Source organism: Phodopus roborovskii, unplaced genomic scaffold, assembly GCF_943737965.1.
Source record: "Phodopus roborovskii unplaced genomic scaffold, PHOROB, whole genome shotgun sequence".
Classification (NCBI taxonomy): domain Eukaryota; kingdom Metazoa; phylum Chordata; class Mammalia; order Rodentia; family Cricetidae; genus Phodopus; species Phodopus roborovskii.
The window spans coordinates 12,971,433-12,994,041 of record NW_026126410.1 but is presented as its reverse complement, the minus strand read 5'-3'; the positions used below and the strand labels follow the sequence as shown (position 1 = coordinate 12,994,041).

At 41.3% G+C, this 22,609-nt stretch overlaps 1 protein-coding gene across 3 annotated transcripts in view; it reads right to left on the bottom strand.

The window, feature by feature from the left end:
* Positions 1 to 222: 222 nt before the first annotated feature.
* The window catches only part of Mfap3l (microfibril associated protein 3 like), a 40,164-nt gene continuing 17,777 nt past the window's right edge, over positions 223 to 22,609 (bottom strand). Inside the window, exons 1-3 of one of the 3 annotated variants that reach the window (XM_051182460.1) lie at positions 16,536 to 16,687; positions 15,502 to 15,931; positions 223 to 1,560 (exon numbers count right to left, since the gene is read on the bottom strand). In XM_051182460.1, the coding sequence (XP_051038417.1) occupies positions 629 to 1,560; positions 15,502 to 15,799 (1,230 nt within the window). In that variant the 5' untranslated portion in view covers positions 15,800 to 15,931; positions 16,536 to 16,687 and the 3' untranslated portion in view covers positions 223 to 628. Of the gene's footprint in view, positions 1,561 to 15,501; positions 15,932 to 16,517; positions 16,688 to 22,609 lie in introns of those variants that run through there. The other 2 variants (XM_051182459.1, XM_051182458.1) reach the window with 2 other exon arrangements.

Here is a 22,609-nt window from a genome sequence, read left to right as displayed (position 1 = left end):
TAGTAACTACTTTGGGGCATTCCAAATGACATAGATATCAGTGATGCCAGTGACCGACACCCAAGACTCTGAGGTAAACACACTAAGAAAAAATAAGGACAGAGGTGACACAGAAGGCTCCAGCAAAAAGAGCAATTAATATTAATATAATAGCAACTACTCCATTATAAAAGAATTGTGAAGATAATTAAAACTGAGAAGAAAGTGCAACAAACCCATGTATGAGCAATTGCTACTGTAGCAGACTTATAATTTTCAAAAGAAAAGCAATGCAGTATGCATTAGACAGGGCTCCTGAACTCAGAATAGCTTACAGTAGTGTACTCTTGGCCAAAAGGGCATCACCAATTAAGGGATTTGGCAGAGAATGGCCTCTACAATTCAGATCACATGGACCGATCTCTGCCCCATCTTATCAGTTCTGTATCCCAGCACCTCTCACGTCTTTTCCTACTGGGCTAGTCTAGTCACACAAACTCCATGCAGGTATCTTCCCTTTCACAGGGCATCACTCCTACCTAAGGGATGAGAGTCTCCTGGTAAGGCTTAGCGGTAAGTGCATACTACGTTTGTATTACAAGGAGCAGCCCCTGATTTTCTTGATATGCATAGCTTTTCGGAGTTAAGATTAGACATGGCTTTCATAAATAATGCAGGTGTTTTTGTCACATGTCACTGCTGGCTCCGTTGTTTCCAGATGTGCTGGTGGCAGTCCTCGCTCTGGTACCTCTACTGGTGATGCCTCTTCAGAAGTCAGCTCTGTGGTTGTTATATCTGTAGAAGGCTCTGCAGTCTCTGGGGAATGTTCCTCTGATGGTTCTGTCTCCTCTTCATCTCTGATCTCAAACTGACCACCCTCTTGGTCATCTACATGATCCTTTCTGGACTGGGGGTGAACTGAAACCTTGATGGCAATCTGCTGAGGCTGTTCATGCAATGATGAAGCATCTGAGTCAGCTGTGGGGGACTCACTTCGCTTTAGAGAGTTGGGGATAGTGAATACCTCATCCCTGTCTGTGGCCTCCTGGCCTTCTGGGGTGTGCCTCACAAAATTCTGCCCCTGCTCCTCCAGCCCGACCACTTCCATGATCTCCTCCATGATCGTCCTGCAGTTCATAATGAGGGGAGGCAGGGGCACACTTCTGGCAAGCTCTTCGATGTACCGGGCAAATTCCATGGTTTTGAACTGGGTCACTTTGGCAAGCTCTAGAGTTTTGGCTGAGGTGATAATGGGGATACGCTTAGCAATCTCAAATGCCTTCTGTAGCTTCTCAGCACCTTCTGTCCTAAAGAACTCATTGATGGCTTTCTCAGTCTTCTTCAAGTGGCTGCTCATCATACACAGGCGGGTAATGTTGAGGACCATGACGATGGTGAAGGCCACGAGGCACACAACCATATAGTACACACCCATGTCTCCAGAGGTAAAGATGACTCTCAGGGTCACCGTGTTGTTTACAGTGCCATAGATGTTAGATGCCACACATGTGTATTTCCCTCTGTCTGAGAAAGACACCTTGGTGATGTTCAGAAGGCCACCGTCCAGCATTTGCCATTTTCCTGTCAGAAAGGATGGAAGACAATTCAATCAAGAGTATATGATTTCCCATGGAGGGATAACTGCCTTATTCTAGAGATAGGAGAGAAGCCCTAGTCCCTACTTCACAGGACCTGTCAGATCTACATGACCCCAACTGGATGGCATTCCCCTACATATTGTATTGTGGTGGGGGGTTGGGAGGGGAGGGTGTTTAGAGTGCATGGGAGAGGGTAGAGAGGGCAAAAGGGAGGGAAGGAGGGAGGGAGGGCTTGGGGGGAGGGAGGGAGGGAGGGAGAGGGAACTGGGATCGACATGTAAAATAAAAAAAAAAAAAAAAAAAAAAAAAAAAAAAAAACGCTTTGACTCCAAAATTTAAGTTGAAGAACAAGTTACTGGGGAAAAGTATTTCTATTTTTGTTTCCACAGAAAATGAAAAGATGTGGATTCCTTCCAGACTAATGTGGTTTGATCACACCAGACCGCCTGAAACAGAGTACAAGCTGATCCTACATTCCAAACAGCTGGACAAAACAGCCCTACAGACTACAGCTAGGATATCTGAATCTTCTTCGAATCCCCCAAGACAGCGCCCCTTACCAGCAGGAAGTAGTTTGGAAAGAACGACGCCCAAATTCCCAAATATTGTGTATAAATGTTTGTTTTCATTTAATTGGACTTTGTTATATAAAATTAAATAAAAAATACTCTATATGCATAAAAAAAAAAAAAGATTAATCTACCCAAATCATGATTTCCTTGTTCGGTTCTCCTTCGAACTAAAATGTTCTGACATAAGAAACACAAATACTTAAATAAATGTGCAAAGCTGACAAAGCTTAGAAAAAAAAAAAATAGTATATGATTTCCATCGGCACACACTCTTATGCCCATGTGAAAACATGTACAGTGACTAATGATGGCATTGAGTATGAGACATATGTGCTTGCTGTGTACTTGTAACACCCATCCATTCATCCCCTCTGGACCACTGTACAGAAGCACTAATATTGGCCCTATATTATGTGCAAGAAAACAGATGCACCCTTGAGCACTTTTACCAAGGTTACCTATTTAAAAAATGGTATATAACTAAAGCACAGATTTGTTTTGGAAAAAGTTCATCCTTTTCATTTCCCCCTTCCTCTTTTCATGGTCACAGAGCTCAAACCTAGGGCCTCAAACACATGCTAGACAAGTGCTTTTACCAGTGAGTTGCACCCCAAGTCTCCAGTGCCTCACTGCCCCATATCCCCCCCCCCCCAACTTCATGCCTTCTTTTTTGTTGTTAATAATCTCCTCCATCTAGTCAGTGGTGTCTGTGTCCATATGGGTGTGGAGACATTCACTGGGGTTTGGGCCTGCTAGAAGCAATGCCCCCGGAAGAGTGTGACTTCTTCAGTAGGCATGGTTATGTTGTCAACTACACACGATAGTGTGGAATTCCAATTCCTGGTGGAAAATAAGATAAGTAATCTGGAAAATGTAATGTTTTTAAGGAAGAGTTCCCTAAGGAACCATATGCTTTTCTAGCTTGCCTGTGTATAGAACTCCACTGAAAATACCTCACAGGGAGTCTAAGACCTCTTGGAAGGAAAAGCATTTTAGGTTCAACATAAAACCTGGAGAAAATCAATTAAAATCATAACTACTTGCTTGGGTGACCCACATTTAGGACTGATATTATCCTCCTATGACTTCAATTAATTAAACATAATTTATGTCATTCATTTTGAGAATTCACAGTGAATTATCTATACTGGTTAGAGTTATAAGCTGGCAATGATAATTCAGAGGTCAAATATGAATTAATATCAATTAGCTTTAGCCTTGAAAATAGATGAAGCCTACCAGGATGATGATATTAAGCCTGGCAAGAAGGAGAAGACACTTTGAGAAATATGATCTTATGCTAGCCTGGGAATGATGTTCTAAATCCAGTGGGATAGGATGAATTCTGGGCCTGTATTCTTGCAGCGCTCAAGATTTATGTGAAATAGGCTACCAGGTTTGGTTTACAAGTATTGCATCAGAGTCAGAAATTAAATCTTAATACCCATCTATATTGTCTTCCAGAGAGCAACGAGGCTCCAAGCTAAGTGTCTTGGACGTTTTAAGGAATGGGTAGATAGTGTTTCATAAAAGGCATCTTGTCCTATAAACCAACCAGAGGAGCCCCCTGAGAGGTGGGATCATTTAGGTTTTAGTGTCTATTGCATCCATGTGCCCCTGACTCACCTTTCCCCAACAGGGTAGAGACTTATTTGCAATTAAACGTGTGGTCAGGCTGAGAGGATCTCAACTATTCCAAATGGCAGAGCACTTGCCTCACATTCACAAGGCTCGAGTTCAAGCCCCAGAACTGCTAAGTTTCAGAGCTCATAAACAGTTGGGGTCTCAACAGGCTGCTGTATGAGCTGTCAGAAGACCTGATGTCTTCTAAGCCAATGGTGATTAAAGAGGCTAGATGCACCAGTGTTCTTTCCTGTTGCCCACTGCTGTGACTCTGGTAGGAGGCCTCCACTTAGATGTGGTCATACTTCTTTGTCTTCTGAAAGAACATTTGTGAAGAGCGGTTCCTAGACTAACTTTCTCTGACAACCCAGCCAGTGTACTTCCCCTGAAAGTAGAAAGCTCTGGCCTAGAGTCTAGCCATTTCAGTTTCTATCCGTGGGAACAGACAAACCCAGCATGAGGTCTGTGATAATTTCCATGTGGATGCAGCTGGATGCAGCTCAGGCAAGCATTCATTCCCCGAGCACGAATTTTAATCCTTTTGCTGCAGAGTTAGCTGCATTTACAATGACCAGAGGCCAGGGAAACTGCATTACCAATTTATTTTCTTATAATGTGCGTTTCATGTAGACTACAGCTGGCATGGTGGGGGATACCCCCATTGATGGACAGTTTATTCTGCATGGAAGGGGTGGGTTTTAGAGACTAGCCTTGAAAAATGTTCTCATATCTGCCTTTCTTCTGTTAGAAATAGGATAGAATGGAAGAGAGTGAGAAATGAGAAGGGTCAGTTTGGTCATCTGCATTCCACTGCTTTTCTCCACCCAGCATTACCTGAGAAACTATTGTAAGTACAAAGCTGAAACAGTATGCACTTGGGAAAGGAGAGAGCAGGAGAACATTAAATAGGGACAGAAGCTTTCTCCCCATGCTCGAATAGCAAGCAGGATTTGTGGAATTCTACCCACTTTCACAGAAAAAGAAAATGCAAACACACATATCAGCTATAAGAAATGGGCGTTTTCCTCCAATGGGTATTTTTAAATGTTCTGAATTTGACCTTTACACTTATTCCAGACATACTTTAATTTTCTGTCGACTCCCATTTATCTAACTTGAGGCCAAGCAGTTATATTCAGACATGCAGACACTTCGAAAGTGTCTTACTGTGTTGTTAAAAGGAGCATGGCTTGGTATAGAACACAAGCCAGTTTATTGATATCTGCTGTTAATTCTGGGAGACTGGCCTTTTAGCAGATAAGTGATTACTTACAAATACATTATGGTTTGTAGCTCAGAACTATGATTCCTTCAACTAAGGTCCTTTAAAGTCTCATTTGCTTTTTTACAAAAAGATTTTTGTTTTTCTGTGTAGCTTTGGTGGTCCTGGAATTTGGTCTGTAGACCAGGCTGGCCTCAAACTCACAGATATCCGCCTGCCTCTACCTTCCAACTGCTGGGATTAAAGGCATAAGCCACAACTGCCTGACTTACAAAAAGCTTTTTATTCATATGTAGATGTATGAACCTGTATAAGTTTATATGTTCAATGTGCATGCCTGAGCCCAAGGGAACCAGAAAAAGGGGGTGAGGATCATGGAACTGGAGTTACAGATGGTTGTGAGCCATAGTGTAGGTGCTGAGAACCAAATCTGGGTTACAAGAGCAGTGAATCCCCTTAACTGCTGAGCCATCTCTCTGGACCCTTGTTTTTCTCTTAAAGTTTGACGTCCAAACACCTATGTGTGAAGTGAGTATTGTGACTTAACTATAAGGCAAAACAAATAAAAATATATACATTGTGATCCTCAAACAGTTTTTTTTTTTAATTTTAGTTAAATAACAGAGTACCACCCTCTGCCAGCAATTTTCTGTTCCAGCCTAGGAGGACAATGACTCATTAATTTAGTTCTTGAAACCACTAGCATGTTTGTTTTATGGATTCACCTAATATAAATGACACACAGGGTTTCTGCCTGTGTGTCAATGAACATATGCTCTAGATTAACATTCTGTCACCAGACCACAAAGCAAGTCAAAATAGTGGAAGCCTATACATATGCACGCATGCATGTGTGCACATACACCCCTTCCAATGCTCATGTCAGATGAACTCTGATTCTCTGATCTCAAAGGCTAGGTTTACCTGTATGTTTCTTTTTCCTGGCTGCTAAGTTCACACTTTTCTGGACACTAAGACTCCAAATTCTGTTTAACTTCAGCTTCCCCTCTCATTAGTGAAAAATAGATCTGTACATGATCCATTAACACAGAGAGACCTGAAAACCAGGAAGATGCCATGAATTATGCTTGGTGGTTTTCTGCCATCAAGTTGGACCAGGCTCAAGGTAGATCCCCTGGTGGAAACATGGGGTATATCCTGTCTGTGCTAAAGTGTCCATCCACCTCTATCTGTGAGAATGCCCTTTCCTGAGATCTATCCCAGAAGAGTCCCAGCTTTCAGCTGCCAGAACGTGAAAGACACCCACAGTGATGGTCACAGGCAATCATCTGTGCCATGAATAAGAAGCAGGCAGCACCATGCTGCTGCTGAGTGGCTTCAACTGTAGCTGGTGGGAATGTCAGAGCTATACACTGAATTTTCATGAAGCTGAACCACTTCAGTGCAGATAAAAACCTGAAGTGTCAGCGACTGAAGCCAAGACAGCTCCACAAGCAATGCTTTGGGAGGCAATAAAAGGGACAAACTGTTAATGATTACTTTACCTTCTGAAAATAACACAAGACTGAATGGCAGGCTTTCCCCAGCAGTCATTTACATTCCTACTCTTACCCCCTTTCTGCATCTTGCTCAGGATGTAGCCTCTACCTTCAAATTCCAAATTCTTTCTCTCCATCCTTTCTTTTCTGTGCTGCTTTGTCTCAGGCTAAGACACAAACACATTCATTATCGTAGAGTAGTGGTCATCTAGAAATCTGTCATTGTCTTCCCCTAGGAACTCGAGGCATGCGAACATCTCTCACATGTGAATGTACATGTTGTAACAACCTCTCCTTTGTAAAGAGAAGGGCTGACAGATGTGGGTGTTGAGCTGTTCTGCACACAACAAGGCTGACATTTCAGAAGGGCAGCCATCTCTTTTATCTTGCGTACTCATTCAGTCAACAGATGTTATTGAATAAAATGTCTGTGTACCGGGCACTGCACTAGATGATGAGAATACGAAGATGAGTAAGACACAACTCCTGACTACAAAGAGTGTCCATTCCCCCATGGGGACAGAATGCAACAGACATCTCTAGTTCTGTGTGCCAAGTGCAATGGCATGAAGAAGATGGGAGGGAAGCCGGTGGGAAGAGGAATGAAAGAACAGAGAGACTCTTAGGGCCAGTGTGTGTGTGGGGGGGGGGGGAATGGAGGAAGCAAGAGACAACACAATGTGAGCTGCTGAGCTGACAAACCATGTATAAAATAGCAGGGCTTGGATGGAGGCAGGCTGGAAAGGAATCCAGGCCAGTGTGCAGGGGGCCTCATAACACACAGAACAAGTGCACCAGTCCCTACAACATTTGCGTCTCATATTAACTGACTTTTCCAGACACAACACACACATTTCCTCTAACAGAGAGGGCCACAGGATCTTCCTTCTACTTCCTCTCTACTGGGACCACGTCTTGCTTCACTCTTGAGTCCTCTGCCTGACTTCACCCTCATAGCCCATCTCATACTTTGAATGGCCGTCTCTAACCCTGATTAAGTCAGAGACGAAAATCTCAAAGTCCAGATTAGAAACAATTAAGAGATTTAAGAGTGAGTAGGCAGGCATTTCAGGTCAATGAAGAAAGAACTTTGGGCTCACTGGACATGGGAAAGAGGACATGTAAGTCCATCCAAGCACTCTTAAGGTATAAAATTTAAAATATGAAATTAATTGATGACATAAAACGTTTGTAACAAGGGAGAATAGAGGCCTTTTCTGGGCGTTTTAAAGAATTTCAGAAACTATAAAGGTAAATGTTGATGGATCACATTTTCCAACAAATGAACATATTTTGAGTCATAAAAACTTAACTGAAAAGTTACGAGGAAGTTACAGACTTGGAGGAAATTCTAGAATATGTGACAGGCAAATGCTTAATGACTATGGAACAAAAAGACACAATAAAACCCCCAAAAAAACAACAACAAAAAACCACTATGAGTTAAGACAAAATCCAAAAGGAGATGGGAAGTATATATAAACAGGCAATTTATAAGAAACAAGGCCCAGAAACAATATCCAAGTTTTATGGCCAGAACTGACTAAATAAAGGGATCAAAGCCTTGCTTTAAAACATTAACTTTCACTCTTCCTGTTGCCAAAATAGAGAGGAAAGCAATGACTGCAAATTGTATTGCTCAGAATATGGGGAAGGACATTCCCCACATTGCAGGGAGGTTGAACTGGTTCAATAAGCTTTTGAAAGCATGATTGGAGGCACCTATAATCTTCCTCTAGACTTTTAAACATTTATCAGATAAGGCAAGCCCCTTGATCAGTGGGCAAACATTAACAAATGTGACAAAAAAAAATCAAGGTAATGAAAAAATTTCATTTTCATAGTAATAATTATGTGTCTTGCACAGATTACATCTCCTCATAGAATTCTCCTCCTATGGGGAAGGGCATAGTTCTAAAATTTTGCTTCCCTGCCAGCTGTCCCTAGGAGAAGCTACCACTTGGTTCCAAGGCAAAAAGGTGATAGACCTAGGACCATGATCCTGGCACGTAGGCTTGTGCATGAGTTACATCACAATGTTACACCAATAGGACAGTAGGCAATGAGATCAATAGAACTATGTGACTGGGGTTAAACTGTAAGCAACAAGGAACCCTCCAATACAGGCACTACATGTCATGATTCAACCTGAGACCAACACACGGCACCATCACAACTATCTGGCACTTCTGCAGTCAACTTCTGGTCAAATTCCTGCTGCACGGAAGTTAACACCATCAACAGGTTTAGGAGTTGAAAAGCCACAGGGGAAGCGAGGACATCACCTATATAGATGCAGTGGGTGGCCACAGCTAGTGTCTCCAAACACAAGCTTTCCTGCTTTTCCCCAAGGCTGAGCATTAAGAGACACTGCACACTCTCAGACTGTCCACAGGTTATGTATCTGAAGGAAGGATTTCTCCCTTAGCAGCCTCACTCTAAATGTATGCATGGACAAGCTGATAAGTGGCTCCTCTCTATCCCCAGGGAGTTGGGCAAACCGATTAAAACTCTGCTCCCAATCTCCTTGGGTACCTGGTCTCTTAAGCTTCACACACACCCTGCCTTGCAAGGAGGACGGTTCAATCTGACAAAGTTAGTATGCTATTTTTAAACCAATTTACATAAAAAAAATGATCAGGTGGGGAACATTCTAATGCACATTTATGCAGATATAAAAAGACAGCCTCTTGAATGAGCATCACATTACACGGGCACTGCAAATAAGCACACAATGCCTGTGCTTGTGCCTCTAAATGTAACACATATTTTCTACTGTGTGAAATCCAGACTGCTGAGGAGAAAGGATCCCAATTCTCTCTACAAAATATAATTGAAGACAAATTTTGCACTACATGGCTGCACCTGTTCCAAGGCAGTGTGACAGATGACAGACCCTTGAAGCCACTAAGCGAGTTGGGTTACAAACCCTATAAGCTATAAGCCCTCTGGTGTTCTTATCCCCACTCCTCAATCTTCCTTAAGTGTCCTCTTCAGAGAGAGCACTGAGACAGTTCTGACCAGCTCATTAGCTGTGTCATATGGAACAAAGGTAGCTTGGAGTAACAGCTAGTTTTCGGTGCAGGAAGGTTGGGTGGAAGGATTTTGCTGTTCAAATCTGCACTTCCATTCTGCTGAAAGGAGTTAATATCTGAAAAAATGTCTGCTGCCTTTATATCCCAGCCAAGGGGAAAAAACCCGATTCTCTTGCTAATTTGATATGGTAATCTTTATTTTAACAAAAGTGCCATGCATGTCATTCTATGAATGCTACCTATAGGCTTTTCTGAGAGTAGCTATACCTAGCCTTCCAATACAGGAACACAATGCATTTGCTTCATAAAACTGACTTCCACTTGGGGAATCTCACCTGTCATTCTTATGTTAGATGGATCTGAAAGAGTCTTTTTATGGCTAAGACTGTAGCTGTGCAGGCTTATATCCCAAATGAAGCACAATTTACTAAAGAGACATGCAAATGGTGATGGTTAACTTTAACATGGACCAATCTTGAAAATGAACCCAAATACCATTAACCGATCCCCCTTTTGGGGGGAAAATACATTTAGGGGTTTGAAGACCTGACTTCAGGTTTCTTTAGTGACTGAGTGTGTGTGTGTGTGTGTGTGTGTGTGTGTGTGTGTTGGGGGGGTATCTCTTTGGGTAAGACCAAGGCTTCTCAATAAAGGTACAGCGGCCTGTGGATCTGGGTGATTCTGTGCTGTTGTGAGACCTATTCTGTTCATTGTAGGCTTTTAAGCAGTGTCGTTGGCTCTTGTTCATTACACAGTGACAGTGGGGCTCCCTTAGAGATCCCAATTATGAGAAGCAAACTTGTCTCAGAATTGGCCACAAGGACTCTTGGCAGTGGTAGGAGCTGAACATCCATATACATACATCAAAATGTAAAGTTTATTCTGAACAGAATATATGCTGTAATTTCCATATATCAGTCATCAAACTTCCCATGTACACAGACGTCAATGGCTGCTAAACTGTCTGAAGGTTATTTTGAAATAATTTGAAATTTCAAATAGCATTTAAGGGAATGTTAATGTTTTACACTTACTGAAAAATATAGTTATTATCAGTGAGTGTGTCACAGTGCATGTGTAGAGGTCAGAGGGCACATCCTGGAGCTGGCTCTCTCCTTCCACTGTAGGTTTCAGAGGCTCAAACTCAAGCTGTCAGGCTTTCAAGCCAAGTGCTTTTATCGACTGTACTGCCTTGCTAGTCAAAGATACATTTTAAAAAGGTGTTATTTATTTTGCTTTATATAGGAGTGTTTTGCCTGCGTGTATGTATGTGTACCTTGTGAATGCCTGGTAAGTGCAGAAACCAGCAGATGGCATTGGATCCTCTGCAAATGGAGTTATGGATATTTGTGAGTCACCATGTCGGTGCTGGGAATCAAATCTAGTTAGTCTCTTATAAAAACTGCCCATGCACTTAACTGCTGAACCATTTCTCCAAACTCCCAAAGGGCAATTTTTTGAGGTTGAAAACTAAGACAGAGAGAGAGAGAGAGAGAGAGAGAGAGAGAGAGAGAGAGAGAGAGAGAGAGAAATTATCCCAAAATTCTTTGTGTTACAAAAGCCTCTATATTAAGAAATGGGGATATTTAGTATTAGTGAGGACAGAACAGAATATTAACAACAAAAATAGCAGCTGTCATTTACTGTGAGCTTGGTAAGTTCTAGGTACCATGCCAAGAATTTAACAGACAAATGTTTCTTTAAGACTTGCAAGTTGGCTTGGTAGTGAAGAAAAGATTCTCTCTGGTTTAGAGAAGAGAAAATGGGTTTAGAAGAGCTCATTACTGCAACTGCATAAACTTGATTTGATGCCTTTGGGAGTGTTCTTAAATTCTCAAGCATTTAATGTACTAAATGAAGAATCTGTGGAGGTTTTTTATAGATTTCCTACTTTACACTGACAGTAAAGAGCAACTTGTATTTAATACTGTGAGAACTGGCTCCCTAATGTTATATACACTATACATTATATGTAGTATGGAGGCATATGTACACACATATGTACATACATGTGTATGTGTGTACATGTGTGTGTGTGTGTGTGTGTGTGTGTGTGTTCATGCCTGTGCCTGTGAGTTTGTGTGCATATGCATGCATGTATTCATGTGTGTTTGATAAAGCAAAGAAAAAAGAAATGACACTTTGGAAACCTGGCTGACTTCACTTGGCAGAACTGGCATTTCCAGTCTATTAAAAGAATCTGTGGAACAGTAGAAGCAACGTAAAGGCAGCTCTGGCCAGTTTTCTCCTGCATGGTTAAGTCAAGAAAATTCTTAATTGCTTTTGGAGCCAAGACAATGTATAAAACACATCCACACAAAAAGTAGATTTTTAAGGAAGAGGTTTTAAAGGGAGAATTCATCATCTCTAACAGCCAGGCCTATTTCCAGGGTCTGCCCTAGTCAACTTTCTTGAAATGCTTATTACTTCTCTGATGGAGGTGCTAAGGTAAATTTAAACATTTTAACATTGCAGTAAGAAAGTCCCATGAAATAATGAGATAATTCATGCATCTGCAATAACTGGGGACTTTTCGTAACACTTCCCAGACAAGTAGACAAAAGGAAAATGGAAAACAGTACATTTCTATCTGTTTGTGCTCACACATGCCTGAATTCTGAGTGAGGTCTGGAACATGGTTGGTGGACCATCTGAAGCACTCTTTTAGTGACTTCAAAACCACACAGATTACACTTGATGCTTTCCTGATCCAGTGGGAATGAACTGAGGAGAATCAGGAAGGCCAAACAAACCAGCAGCTGTGACTATCAGGACCTGTAATGTCCCCATTCTCCCTAGCACAGGTGGGACCACCATGTATAACAACTATTTCATTTTTTTTCCAGCATAAACAACATATGAAATTGTTTCTTTCCAGGCTAACCCCAAAGTCAATGGTAATCAGCTCCTGTGAGCAAACTGACCTACGACTTTAAACACATGCGTGACACACGCATGACTCACGCATGACACACGCACCCTACCACAAAAATCCTGACTCTCACTAGGATGATAGTGGTTAAAAGGCCTCTTCCATGAAGGAATTCTTCCTACACTCACTCTGGCTGTGTTTGATGCTCCACAGTGTTTCTCTCCATTGAGACCCTGAGGTTAAGGAGACTTTGGTCTGACACAGACAAAGTAATCCCAACTGGATTTGCATGATACAACATTTGTACAATGTCTTCTCCAGCCCCATGACTTCTGATCTGCATCCACGAGGATTGATAGCACCTCACATGTTTACCACAAGGATTAGAGGTTATACATATGACTTGTGCACAGGCTTATGTGCAATACTTATTAATGAAGATCATCTGAACTCCATTCATTTGCCTTAAGCAGTCCCCACATATCTATGTGATTCACTCACCTTTTTTTCAGCTGCAAATGAAATACTACTCCGTTTAAACTGGCCTGGAAAAAGGGACCTATGTCTATGTTATAAAATGGTATTTGCTCCATCAGCAATGAGAAATTAAAGACTGTGCTCTCACAGGCTAACCCCATGAGCAATGCTCATATTTCCAGAGGCATCCTCTCCTTTTTTGCTACTTCCCATGTTCTGCCTGCTTGTCAGGTGTTAACACTTGCTGCATTTCCCCATGTGGCTTATACTCTGAGATGACTATTGTCACACACTGTAATTACAAAAGCTGAGCTGGGACATCAAGTACGGGTATCATGAGTTCTTTTTAAACATTGAAAATGCATCTTCTTTGATGAGATTTAAAATAGTTAACTGATTTATCGGCAAGTCTACAGAGAGGATGTGAGTGTTGAATTCTGATGCTGCAATTCTCAGGCTGCTGGTATAGTCTACAGACAGAGTATTCTAATAGGCCACTCGAGTTTCCACAAGCAAAATAAAATTAAACTAAATATAAGCACCATTTAGTATAGCTCAATCACCTTTACATACTGATGAAGAAGACAAGCCAGTGTGTCTGCTTGCAGGGACTGACTCCACAGTTCTAAAAACCTTCTCAATGAAGGCATTGTGTATTTCTCTGAAGCGGTAGGGTACAACTTTAGAACACTGAAGTTTAGGCCAGCTTCACATCATTACCATAGTTTTCTTCCTCTTGAGGACCCAGAAGCTGAGTGCACAGACTCCTCTTTAAACACTCAGGAGCAACCTTTGCTTCCAGGTCCGTGTGAGAGGTGGATGCATGTCTGGAGCTCTTCATCCTTTCATTCAGTCATCCTGATACCCAGCCCTGCAGGAAGACCTGCTAAGGTCTGAATGTGTGTTACCATGCTACTGTCCTTTTGAGTGATGGTTGTGGAAGAAGGAGTGGTGTTTCTCATTTCTCCACTGTCAGTAATGAAGGTTCTAGTGACAGTCACTTAATTGACAGCAGGACCTAGCAGGTTTCTGTAGATTTCTGTAAAGGGAGTTGTTATATGTGGAAAGTCCACTCTACCTTAGAATTCCTATGACAGCACAATTTGAGTTGATTTATAATATGTAATATTTTGATCGAAGGGAAGCAGCTATACTATACAGTGTAGTTGTGGGTGGCTAAGCACCCATGTCAGCAGTAGCAGGACAGCAGGGGGCACACCCTGGGCAGTTAAGATTTCTAGCAGCCTTCCCCACTGGGAACATAACTGTGAGAGAGAAGTGTACAACTGCAAGAACCTCCTAACGAGATGCAAAGCATTTGACTTTCTCTGTCTGCAAAGCAATTAAAATAATATGAGGGGAAGAGATTAAATATGTAGTTTCTTCTTCTTTTTTTTTTTTCTGGAGCAGAAACTCCTTGGGGGATTGTTCATTGGTTAGAGGGTTAAGGAGTGGGGAGGGCAATGCAAAGGAAGGAGGGAAGACGGGCTGCTTCTGAGCAATGGTCCTTGTATTCTCCCACCTCCTGCGCCCTACTTCATCACGGTCAAGAGCCGAACAAAGCAGATTAACTCCTTCACATCCCTCAAAGCATGCCTGGATTGTCACACAGTTACCTCACACCTCTTCAGCAAGAAGAGTAGATTCTCAAAGCCTGTCTCTGAATGCAGTTTCTGGCAAAGGAAGCACAGGGCTTCGGAAGAGTGTTCATGCCTTTTAGAAAAAAAAAAAAAAAAAACCAAAAAACTCCTTCACTAAATGCCAGTGTCTCACTCACTGCCCCAGGTTTCCAGGCTCCTACTTACCACTGACCCTAGCCAGGTCATCAGGAGCATGGAATAGACTCTGCAGGTGGCCGAGAGTTTGTGTAGATACTTCTTTTAAATCCACAGTAGATATGTTAAACTGACATTTAATGATAAACAATTGCTCCACTGCTTTTTGGAAACAATCCCAGGACAGGAAACACACGTCTTATAAATGGAGCATATACTTAGGGAATATATCATAAGTTCTATAATGTCTTGAGTGCATTATATTAAGAGGTATTTCCAAACACATCAATGTTTTACCATTTGTCTTCCAAGTCAATGAGTGGAAAAAAAATTAATTAATTACTCCTTGTGTCCTTAAGAGGATATGGTTTCTCTTATGCCTTTGCACAACAAGACAGAAAGAAACTTTTGAGTGACCTGGATGAGGACAACTAACATTAGATTCCCTGTTTATAATTTACGACGACAGGACTTTGAAACCTACTGTTAATATTCAGGCATCTGCACTGGCCTGTCCTTGGGGTTCTGACAGGGTACACCCTCAACTGTAGCCACTATGAGCACAACCTGTGCACATTCACTACTCTCCTTTTTAAAGGGGCCCTGCCCACCTCCCAAACCTCCTCTCTCTCTCCCTTGGTCTGTTGTTCTCTCTCTCCCTCTCCCCCCCCCCTTTCCCTCTTTCCTTTTTCCTCTCTCTCCTGTTGCTCCTGTATCGAGAGGCTAGTTTCGCCTTTCCTTTCTCCCCTTTATGATCCCTTTCCCTAATTAAAAATACCCTCTGCATGAACCCTGTTGTGTGGCGTCTTTCTCTTGCACGAGTCGCTTTTCTTAAATTACAACACCTACCTCCTCCTCTCTCCTTGCCATCGTCATCTTCTTTCAGCAGTTTGCCAACAGAATTAAACCACTTAAATGCTAGGTCAGGGATGCCATGAACACTGCAGTTAATCAAGGCACTGTTCCCCTCCTTGACTATGATATGGTCAGTTTTGGCAATGATTATAGGCACAGAGCCCAAGACCTCATCAGTGCCATTTAAAGTGCTGTTGGTCACACTCTTAGCAGTTGCTAGAGTGGATACTAGAATTAAAAAGGGCACAGAAGGTGGTAAGCACACAGTCAGATGGTTCTTCAGTAGGCCCATCTTCTTTGCTTATTCCGTAAGGCAAGAGATGGTTTGCCGATGGAATCTTCTATCAGACTACTGTACCCAGTTCAGAGTAGGCCATGGGATGAACCTGTCCTGGATCCATGGAGTAAGTACTTGATCAAGAATCTGTTTAAAAAGAAAAACCACATATACACAAATATTAACATTGATACCTTAAATAAAGCGTAAAGTAATAGTAATCCACTAAGGTATAAGGAATAAGCCTATATCACTCTTAAATAAAACACATTCTGTTGCTCCAAAATTAAATTATAATGACAGAAATTTTAATAGTACACATTTAAGTTTCTGAGATCAAATAGTAAGAACAAATATATTTCTTATGCCAAGTTGATGTCTGCCTCCTAAGTGTTGGGATTATAGGCATGCATCACCCCTCCTGAATAGTTCTAGACTTCTTAATTTACATTACTTATCAATTTATACTTTTTTTTCACTTAGTATTACAAGATTCCTTCTACCCTGCCCACTGTCTTCAGGGTAACCTGAGGGTTCCTTCTTCCTTTTCAAAGTCCATGTTTCCCAGGGCATTTCACTGGTCCCAGCTCAGACTGCCAGCCTTAGGAAGTACTCCCCAGAATCAGTCTGGTTTTCCCATAACTCTTCAATATAGCTCCCATACCTCACCCAACTTCCCCATCTCTATGAACTGCACATACTGTGCCCTCTCATCTGTGATACTGTTACCTACTCGCTAGCAGCCACTCACTGAATTCCCTAGTTTTGATCTTCATCTCCTTCCCAAGGCTGGCTAACATTATCAGGATATGGAAGGTAACATGCTGGGTTCTTCTGTGTCTAAGGCCTAACTTTGACTTGTTCCTTTAGCCTCCATTTCATTCACTACTCTTCCAGCCACACCCAGCATCCAAATTCTAAATTCTGAAGTTCCAAGTAATTCTCAGGTTCTAAATAAACCACATTTAGCTGCAATCTACCATCCTTGCAGACCCTTTTTGCTTCTCAATGGGCTTTCTGGGCCTTGTTTCTTTCTTTCTTTTTTTTTTTTTAAATTCAGTCTATCCCCATCCATGACTTTTATGTTTTATTTATGTTTCATTTAGACCCAACCACATAGACCACAGTCTACAATGTCTTCTTTCCTGACACATTTATTCAGCTGTGACTTTGATCAAGCCAAATGTTTGTCACCCTTACTTCTGCACCCAGGAGGCAGACTGCTGGTAGGAATTGCTCAACCATATAATTACTATGATAATGAAGGTATGTTCTCTAGCTCTTGCCAGGCTTTGGTGACATCTGGCAGTCTATTTACCTGAACACATTTGGTTCAGTATTGTCTTTCCATAATGCTTATGACATCATCAGGTTGGGATTCAAGGGGACACAGTGGTACAATACTCTTAAAACAGAGTCTATGTTTCTTCTACCAGTGCTTCAAGTTATAAATCCCCACTTCTTACTATTCGGCCTTTTGGAAAGCATCTTGTATCTTATGCTCAGTTCCTTATATGCCATATCCTTTTATTTCCATCCAAACCCTACTGTGTCCAAGGCTATTTCTTTAGTCCCCTTTTCTGATCATCTAGACATCTTTGGCTAGATATTCTGTAGACACTTCAAATTTAACATTGCAGAAGCAAACACATTTTTAGACACAAATAGGCTTTATTTCTTGGATCCATTTTCTCTGTTCAGGGCTCCATCACCTGTGAAGGTCTTAATGGTGTTCTCATTTCCTAGAGCATCAGTAGACAAATACTGTTGATTTTACTTCAAGAACCACTGGGCAGTGCACGTCTTTAATCCTAGCATGCAAAATGCAGAGGCAGGCAGATCTCTGTGAGTACGAGGCCAGCCTGGTCTACAGAGTGAGTTCTAGGACAGCCAAGGTTACAGCCTGTCTCAAGAAAAGAAACAATAACTGCAGTGACTACCCCAGTAAGATATTCCCAATGGTGCAATGGCATTTGTATCATAGAGATACCAAACGCTGTCTAATTTAAATTAAGGCCTACTCATTATGATGGAACCTATGCCTGTATTGTGAACCTGACACCTCCACATGGGTGGAGATGTTACAGATGTTACTGAACAATCTACTACTGCCTTATCCTAAATCAATGTAACTTTTAATTGTATTCTAAAGACTTATACTCAGAGATAAGTGGAACTCCTATCCCTCATCAAAGAAGCTTCTTTTAGCAGCAGACCTAGGCAACTACAGAGATCCACTATGGTCAAATGTAGAGAGTAAATGAGCTACCCTCAATTTGCCTATCTATACCACAACTGCTATACCAAAGGCTCATGGAACACAGGGGTAGAAAGACTTTATGACCCAGAGAAACAGGATGCCTGATGTGATGCGGTATTTTCTAGGGAAGCTGCACCCATGAAATCTCAACAACATGGTTGCCTAAAGAAGTCGTATAAGATAACCCCACCAATAGACATGACAGTAAGAAGGAAGGAAATTTCATGAGGCCTCACCCCTAAATGAAGAACTACATCAATCAACAGCTGCTGAGAGAGAGGCAGAACTGGTTCTCTCCAGGGACTAATCTCCTGATAGGTTATCTAGTCCCTAGTGGTTGATCCCAAACACATGGACATATAGCAACACTCAGTGGATTCAGTCGATTGTTTACAAGTAGGTAACAATAATTTTAGAAGAGGCAGTGAATCTTAGAGCAATTCATTATGAGGAGGAATTTGATGAGGAGAGGGATGTAAATAATATAAATACAGTATACTCATATATGAAATTCTTAAGGAAAAAACTGAAAAATTAATAAATAGGAGTGAGCATAGGTTGGCCATGCTCAAGTAGAAGGGTTCCATAGCCATGAATATGTAACAGCACAAATTAGACTTGATGGTTTTAAGAAAAACAACTGAGAATAAAGTTGGGTGGGCAGGAAAGGCAGGCATCTGGGAGGAGTTGTTGGAGGGAGGATGAATATGGTCAAAATACATAATAAGAAGATTTCAAAGTTTAAGGATAAATAAATTGATTAAAAGACAAAAATACAATTAAATATATTGGTTGTATCATTTTTGTCCTCGCCATTGCTTCTTCTGAGAAACTGAGTGGCAGTCAGAATCAATTCCAACCTCACTACCATGTTGTCAGAAGTTGTTTAATAGTCGTTTGCATGATCTGCCTGAGTTCATTCTTTCTGTAGCTCCCTGTCCGATTTCGGTAGCCTTCCACATAGAACTGCCTCCCATAGCTCAAATTATTAAGTGCTACTACTTCATGTGTTTCTCTTCTCTCTCTGCAGCAAACTCTCAATTTTTAACCCTTTTACACATGCATAAATATTTATCGAACATGTGCCACAGGCAGAGTCCTCTCTCAGTCTTGGAGATACAAGAGTAGGCAACAAAGATGACCTTTGATAAGTGGGGCTTCCCCTTTGATGGGGGAAGCAAAAAATAAATAAGAACATGTGAAAATATGAATGCCAATGCATGACACATGTTTTGGGAAAACACACTGTGATGGGTTTGGTCCTGAGTTAGGAAGCTAGGAAGGACTTCACTGAGAAGAGGACCCCTGAGCCAGGACCAACAATAGCAAGGCTGAGGGAAGAAAACTCTGGTTAAAAAGGAGCAGCAAAGGCAGGGTCCTAGATGAGGAAGTGCTATAGGAGTGGGTACTGCAGGATGGGAAGGAGTAAAACAGGCTCTGACTACCAATGAGCTTTTCAGGTCAGAATAAAAGCCTGCATGTTCATGGAGAACACTATGCAAGGGAACTGAAAAATTTCAACTCACTGTAATACAATTTACATACATTAATTCTTACCCATTTTAGGTACATACTTTATGTGCCTATGCAACAGTCACAATAAGTAAGAATAAAAGGCTTTTCTCACCTTAGGTTCTTTATTGCCCCTTCCCAGTTTCAGCCTTCTATGATCCAGTCTAGTGTTTTTGAGCATAGCTACAATGGGTTAAGGGTCATCTCCTCATACAGATATCCAGTTATTTTAGTACAATCTATAGAAAATATTTTTTTTCTCTATTGCCTTCCTGTCAAAGGCCATCATCATCAGTGGGTCTGTTTGAAAACTTCTTATCCTGTCCTACCAATGTTGAAATCTTATCCTTATACTTACACAGTACTGATAATACCATCTGCCTCATTCATGCGTAGTGTCTGCTATACCTCTGACTCACAGGATGCTCAGCACGTTTGTCTAGTCAATGAATGGCAACCTCTCTGAGGGCAGGGATTATGACACTAGTTTCAGACACAATCAACTGGAAGAGGTAACTACTGATGATAATATCACCAAGCCACTTTTTACACCCAGAAGAATGAAAAGCATTTTCTCCACAGTTTCCTTGAGAGTCTAACACCTTCCTTGTCTCTGCATAGCCAGCACACCCCCAACCAGTACAAACCTTATGGCCAAGGCAGATAGTACAAGCTATGAGTCATGATAGACCCTGCTGTGACTCTAGAGGCGGCCTTCTTCACGGTGCTGAACTTGTGGTTTCCTTTCATTGGGGTGGTTGTAAGATGACATGTTCAACGTAGAACAGTGGCTAGAAGCAGGGCTTCAGCCATGAGCAGGGCTTCAGGTTTTAGATAGGCTAGGTAGGGCCTTGTTCTAAGCACTGTTATTGGCTGTGTACGTTTTGGGGCAAGTACTTACTCAACACAAGAGAATTGAGCCCTTGCATATTGCCGGGCTTGATAAACAAGAATGACTGGCTCCACCTACAAAGCTTTCTTTACTGCAGCCAGCTGGATTTCTTAAGTCTCCTTTTACGTGATGCTATTTAGAGAATGTAGCTTGGTAGCTTAGTGCCATATTGATTGTCACCCTGTCACCAGAAGCCATTGCACTGGCTTCTAGTCCTGGGTGCTTTGTAGGCACTCTAGTCTGAGAATGCAAAGGCTACCTCTTTGGGTATCACACTGGAGTGAACATGTGTAGAGCAAAGGCTAGATTCTTTTATTCTTTACTCCCTGATGACTAGGCCAGTGCAAATGCCCTTAGACTAAGATAATAAGGAGAAGGACTTAAAAAATACAAGGAGTAAATAAACCATAGCGCCATCACAACTAGCAAACCATAGCCCTTTTCACAATTAGGGAGAATACAACAAATATGCATTAAAAAATTAATGTGTAAGCCAAGAACTGCATTCAAACAAAGGCTGACCTTGCTGGTATTGTACTTTCAAATGCATTGTTTGTGCTAGGGCACTGCAGTGCTATTTTAATAATCTCAGTAGGTACTTGGGCTAAATACATGGTGACTTCTGCACCTGTCTCCTCAGAGTCTCCGAGATGACCTGACACAGTGACTTGCATTTTAATGTGGGAGTTTTACTTAGCAAGCTGCCAAACCTCCCTTATTATGAATCTTATGTCATTGTGAAGTTACAAAGAGACATATAATTCAAAGACCACAAGAAAGATTTTGTATTTTTTTTTAAAAATCATGAAAAAAAATGTAGTTTGGCAAAAATAAAAAAGCACACAATAATTAATTTGGAGTTAATTTAGGAACCCAATCTATTATATGCCATGCTCTTTCTATTCTATTGTTTTACATAGCATTTGTTAAGTGGTGAATGTACTGCCAGGGACATAGAGGATGAACAGTACTATAAGCTAAATAAATCCTATCCATTTATGCTCACAATCTAGCTGGAGAGAGAGACAGCTGCTCCTAGGTGATATGGGCTGATGACTGAGTGGGTAGGAGAGGCACTGGTTAGCTAGAGAGATACATATATGTCTTGTTTGTTGAATGCTACCCAGAGCTCTGCTATCTTTCACCTTGCCCTTTTGTCATGCCCCAGGGCTTCTAGCATCCCTATGGCACCCACCGTGTCCGTGGAATGTCAGGCACTGTTTCTATCCCCTATCTTGTTCTTTTCTTTTTCATATTGAGGAATGTCACATACAGACCTACAGGATCTCCTTAAGAAAAAGTACCACATACTTGCCTTATGAAGCTACCCTTCTATGGAATCCAGTGGCAATTGTTAATGACTAATTTACAATGCCCAGTCCAAAACATAGAAGATATCCCATGACTGAAAGGAAGGGAAATAAAATAATTTCCAAATGAATTTTTAAAATAAGAGCCTACCAGACTGGGATGTGACAGCAACATTAAAAGTTTAGTTAATAGCACTCCAACTTTGTAAAAGACAATTCAGAAGCCAAGCGTAAATGTCAGTACTATAATCCAGCAGCTTAAAATGCAGTTCTTCAAAATGCAAAATTTCAAAGACAGGGTTTAACAAAGGCTACAATGGGTGAATTGTTAAGCTTCATATGTTTGCTCGTGGCCCTTGGGAAAACTTTCATAGGATACTGCTTTGTTTTCTATAAATAGGGAAAAAGAGAAAATGTGTGGCACACATAAAATGTTCTTTCTTTAACTTGCCCTTTCCCTATTTCCCAACACTTGTATTTTATCTACAAGTATTTAATAAGATGCTCTGTTGAATCCTGATTCTTTCTTTTCCACCTGTAGCCTGCAGGACTGTAGCTAATGTTATTTATTGTTGGGTGAAAGAGGACCTCTTGTTAAGAATGTTTTAAACTAAATGAATATACATTATTGGTTTTTTTTTTTTTTTTTTTTTTTTTTTTTTTTTTTGTTCTCTTGGTCTCTTGGCAGTATTACTGCTGGCACCTTCCCATCAATGGGGATAAGTAATTTGTTTAGTTACACAACATCTACCGAGTCACCACTGTTTTCACTGGTGCACAGGTGAAGCCATGGACAGAAGAGTCAGATGCCTTTTGGGTGAAGACACATTCCTGACAAGTTTGCACAAATG